At 61.5% G+C, this 3,960-nt stretch overlaps 2 protein-coding genes across 3 annotated transcripts in view; both read right to left on the bottom strand.

Moving 5' to 3' along the window:
• Positions 1 to 1,093: 1,093 nt before the first annotated feature.
• Positions 1,094 to 2,771, bottom strand: EXOSC6 (exosome component 6). The gene has a single exon (XM_054454267.2). The coding sequence runs from the start codon at positions 2,343 to 2,345 to the stop codon at positions 1,527 to 1,529; it is 819 nt and encodes a 272-aa protein (XP_054310242.1). The 5' UTR covers positions 2,346 to 2,771; the 3' UTR covers positions 1,094 to 1,526.
• Positions 2,772 to 2,842: 71 nt separating this feature from the next.
• The window catches only part of AARS1 (alanyl-tRNA synthetase 1), a 35,252-nt gene continuing 34,134 nt past the window's right edge, over positions 2,843 to 3,960 (bottom strand). For both annotated transcript variants that reach the window (XM_054454265.2, XM_054454266.2), the window contains exons 20-21: positions 3,722 to 3,835; positions 2,843 to 3,364 (exon numbers count right to left, since the gene is read on the bottom strand). In XM_054454265.2, coding sequence (XP_054310240.2) covers positions 3,179 to 3,364; positions 3,722 to 3,835 — 300 coding nt within the window. In that variant the 3' untranslated portion in view covers positions 2,843 to 3,178. The remainder of the gene's footprint in view (positions 3,365 to 3,721; positions 3,836 to 3,960) is intronic.

Below are 3,960 nucleotides of genomic sequence, written 5' to 3'. Positions count from 1 at the left end.
GGGTTCTGGGTGTGGCCCCAAAAATTCCTTCTGGTCCCTGGGCTGCCCCAGGCTGGCCCTTCCTAGAGAAGCTGAGCCCACCCTTGAACACACCAAGCCGAGTGCAGAGAGGGGACCAGGCTGCCCTGCCTTCCCAACGGCAGTCACCTGGCTTCCTCCAATGCTGTCTTGAGCCCAAACCAGCAGAGCTAGGAGCCACACAGGAAAGACCCCACCCTCGTGGTGGGTCAGGCAGGCTGTACCTGGCTTTCCTGGCAGTGCACCTGCCCTCTACGGTGCTGCTCAGGGTCTTCCTTGTAGGACCAGGGCACCACGTGATGAAGATGGCCAGGGACCCCACTTCTCACCCACAGTGGAAGCTCAGGTTGTGCCACTCTGCACATGGCCAAGGACAGATCTTGCTTCTACCGTGAGCAAAACCCTTTACAGCTACCCAGCCCTGAGCTGGGTCTTGCCCCGCACCAAACCAGGTTGGGGCCTGAGGTGCACTCAGTGCCCTTCTGGGGCCATACTTTTTTTTTTTTTTCCTTCCCCTGAGACGGGGTCTTGCTCTTGTTGCCCAGGCTGGAGTGCAATGGCGCGATCTCCGCTCACCGCAACCTCCACCTCCCGGGTTCAAGCGATTCTCCTCCCTCAGCCTCCCGAGTAGCTAGTATTACAGGTGTGTGCCACCTCGCCTTTTGTATTTTGTAAAAATACAAAAATTTTGTATTTTTAGTAGAGACGGGGTTTCTCCATGTTGGTCAGGCTGGTCTCGAACTTCCGACCTCAGGTGATCCGCCCGCCTTGGCCTCCCAAAGTGCTGGGATTACAGGCGTGAGCCACCGCACCCGGCCAACTCTCCCTCCTCTTGTTGCATCTCAGCAGTTGCCCTGACTCTGGTTCGTGTGGGGGCAGCTGCTTTTCCAAATCACAGCGCTTCCCTCAAGCTCTGCAGCTCTTTTTCAGCCCGTCTCTCCTGTTCACGTTGGCCTAAGGAACAGAACCCATTTAAGGCAGCGCCGTCGCGACCCCTTGACACCTGGGATGCAAGAAAAAGGAGCCTGCCTTGCTCTTTTAAATCCTGGACCAAGAAAAACCACACCAGAAGACGTTTTTCAGATATAAAAGGGTCTGTCTGTTGGCTCAGACACAGTGAGAAGGCACAGCCCTCTTGTCCATCTTCTCAAAAGTCGCCCAGTTATATCGGAGGGAGTCACTGGCTGGCCTGAATGACAGTAGCTCCAGGTACCAGCTTCCAGGTAAGTCCAGCTAAGTCGTTTCCAACTTGGGAGTCAGGATGCGCTCACAGGTTTCCTCAACTGGGTCGCAGATGAGAGCCGGCTCAAGTTCCTTAATGAGGTTTGTAAAAAGCCATTCCACCACCACAGCTGTCCGGCGCCTTGGCTCTGCTCGAGCCTCCCCAGGTGCTCTCCGGGGCTCCGGCTGCTTATCTCGACACAGACTGGAGGCCGATGGCGCGGGTCTTTCGTGGACGGTGGCAGCACGGTCCTCGGCTTGCGTCCGTAGTTGCTCAGGCTTCTGGTTCAGGGCTGGGCGGCGGCGCCCCTGCGGCGGGCGGCCCGCACCAGGCTCTGCTGTAGCACGGGGTAGAGGCGCTGGCAGCCCTCGAGGCCCAGGCGTACGGCCTCCGCCCAGCTCTCGGTCAGGCCGCCCTCGCCGCTGCCTAACAGCCCGGCCACCTGATTCAGCACCGGCATGAGCGCCACGGTGAGGCCGGCGGCGGCGCGCTCTTCCTCGAGCCGCGTGGGGTCTAGCAGCCAGGTGGGCGCGGGCCCCGGCGCCAGGCTGAGGCCGCAGCCCACCACCAGGTCGTACATCTCCACGCCCGCGTCGGCCAGGGCGAGCGCGGCGGCGGTGAGCGCGGCGGCCAGGGCCGAGCCACCGTCCTCCAGCAGCAGCGCCGACACCTCGAGCTGCGCGCGCGGGTAGCGGCCCAGGCGCACAGCCGGCTCCAGCGCCTCCTGCAGCGCCAGCGCCAGCTCACGCTCCTCGCACCCGCCCGGGGGAGCGCGGCGCCGGCGGCCCGCGAAGGGCGCGCGGCGGAAGTCGCAGAGCAGGCGACCGCGCAGCGCGGCCGGGGCCTCGCCCCCTGCTCCGGCCGGGCCGCCGCCGCGCTCGCCGCCCTCGGCTTGTCGCGGGCCCGACACGGCACAGAGCACCTTGGTGCCTCCCGCCTCCAGGTAGGCCGAGCCCTTGGCCTGGCTCAGCAGCCCGGCGCGCGCGTACACGGGTCGTAGCCGCGTTGGGTCGCGGGCGCCGGGCGCCTCCTCCTCATCGGCCGCGTACAGCTGCGGCGGCTGCGATTCTTCAGGGCCACGGATGCGGCGGTGGTCCCCAGGCATGGCGGCTCCTGGCGTGCGAACCTCTTCTGCCCAACGCCCTGCCGCACCCACTGGTTCTTCCGTCGCTTAAAGACGCGTGGCTGCGCATGGGCTGTCGGGAGAGCAGCGGGCGGCGCTACAGCGCCCCTAGGGGCCTGGAGGGAGAACGGCCGGCGTCCCGGACGCCCCAGTCCCACTTGTGCAGGGTAGCCGGATCCATCCATCCTGCTGGAAGGGAGGGGGGAAAGCAGCTCCAAGAAAGGCTTCTCTGCTTCCACTACCGCCACCCCCTCATCTACTGAATTATGAACGCCTTGCTGCTCCATGTCACACCCACCAGTTTGGCCTCCACCTCCACAGACGTTTGAGGCAACCCTAGGGGCTATTCCCAAAATTTTGGGTTCTGGGGCTGGACTAGGTGAACACCGCAGCAAGAGCCACAGCATTTATTCTACGGACGCTAAAGGCTGTCAAAAGAGCGAGCCCCTATGGGGAAGAGGGATAGAGATCATGCGGCATTAAGTATTGCACGTGGTCCTTTTATTCTCTGCAGCAAAAACGATTTCTACTTGCTGACGCGGAAAGCTCAGGTCTGGAGAGCCGTTATCTACAGATGCGAGCGTGACCATCAACAGTAATGCGGGGGTAGTGGTTCTAGACCGATGGCACTGACGTGGAGGGCTCAGGGCAGAAATTTAAGGGGCACTGAGACACAGGACTGCTCCCAGGTGTGTTCTAGTTACTGCTGGGTTAGGAGGGGCTCTTTTAAGGTCCCAAGATTCAAATGTTCTTGTAGCAGATGAAGAGGTCCTGGCTGGACGGATGGATCCAGTGGGAGCCTCCTCCTCCCCCACTCAGTTCTTTACATCCCCGAGGCGCAGCTGGGCGAAGGAAGTGGCCAGCTGCAGCGCCTCCTGCAGGCAGCCAACGTTCTTGCCTGTGGCCTGTGCAGACACATCTTTGCCACCACCTTTACCGTCCATCAGGCCCGACACCTGCTGCACCCACTCGCTGGCTTTTAAGCCCCGATTGGCTGCATTCTAGAAGACAGGAAGGGAAGGGGGAGTCAGGACAGAAGATGGGATTGAGGGAGGAATGGAGGGAAAGAAAGGAGGAGCCATCACCCACTCCTTGCCCTGGGTGATACTGCTAGAGGCCGAGACAGACTTTACGGCTGGTACAGGGGGCAGCCCTGGCCACTGCCAGGACAGGACAGAGTGGCAAAGCCAGGTATCAACCAGATGTCTTCATCAATGAGAAGGCCTGGGTAAGGGGTACTGGCAAAGGTGACCAACCGGTGGGCAGAAAGGCTGTTTCGAATGCAGGCTCTACACACACAGGCCTCAGCAAACAACCTTAAGACCTAACACTTCCCACTGGTGCAAGGTGGTGCTGACCTGGGGGACTTGACACAGGCACGTGATCTTGCCAGCCTCATTGTCCACCGTGAAGAGCATGGCAGCCGTCTGAGGGGAGTGCATCTTGAAGAGCTTCAAGGCTTCATTCAGGGCCTGTGGGGAGGACCTGGCTCAGGCCATGGTGCTGGAGCAGGGACCCTCACTACTGTGAGCATTTGCAGCCCTCAGAAGGCCTGCCACCCACCCCTACCCCTTCCCAGAGCAGGTGCTGTGCCCAG

The sequence above is a fragment of the Pongo pygmaeus genome, chromosome 18, assembly GCF_028885625.2.
Source record: "Pongo pygmaeus isolate AG05252 chromosome 18, NHGRI_mPonPyg2-v2.0_pri, whole genome shotgun sequence".
Classification (NCBI taxonomy): Eukaryota; Metazoa; Chordata; class Mammalia; order Primates; family Hominidae; genus Pongo; species Pongo pygmaeus.
The sequence above is the reverse complement of the archived record's forward strand: the minus strand, read 5'-3'. Positions and strand labels throughout refer to the sequence as shown.

Excerpts from the sequence above, each read along its gene's own strand:
- EXOSC6 (XM_054454267.2), bottom strand. The coding sequence starts at position 2,345 with ATGCCTGGGGACCACCGCCGCATCCGTGGCCCTGAAGAATCGCAGCCG.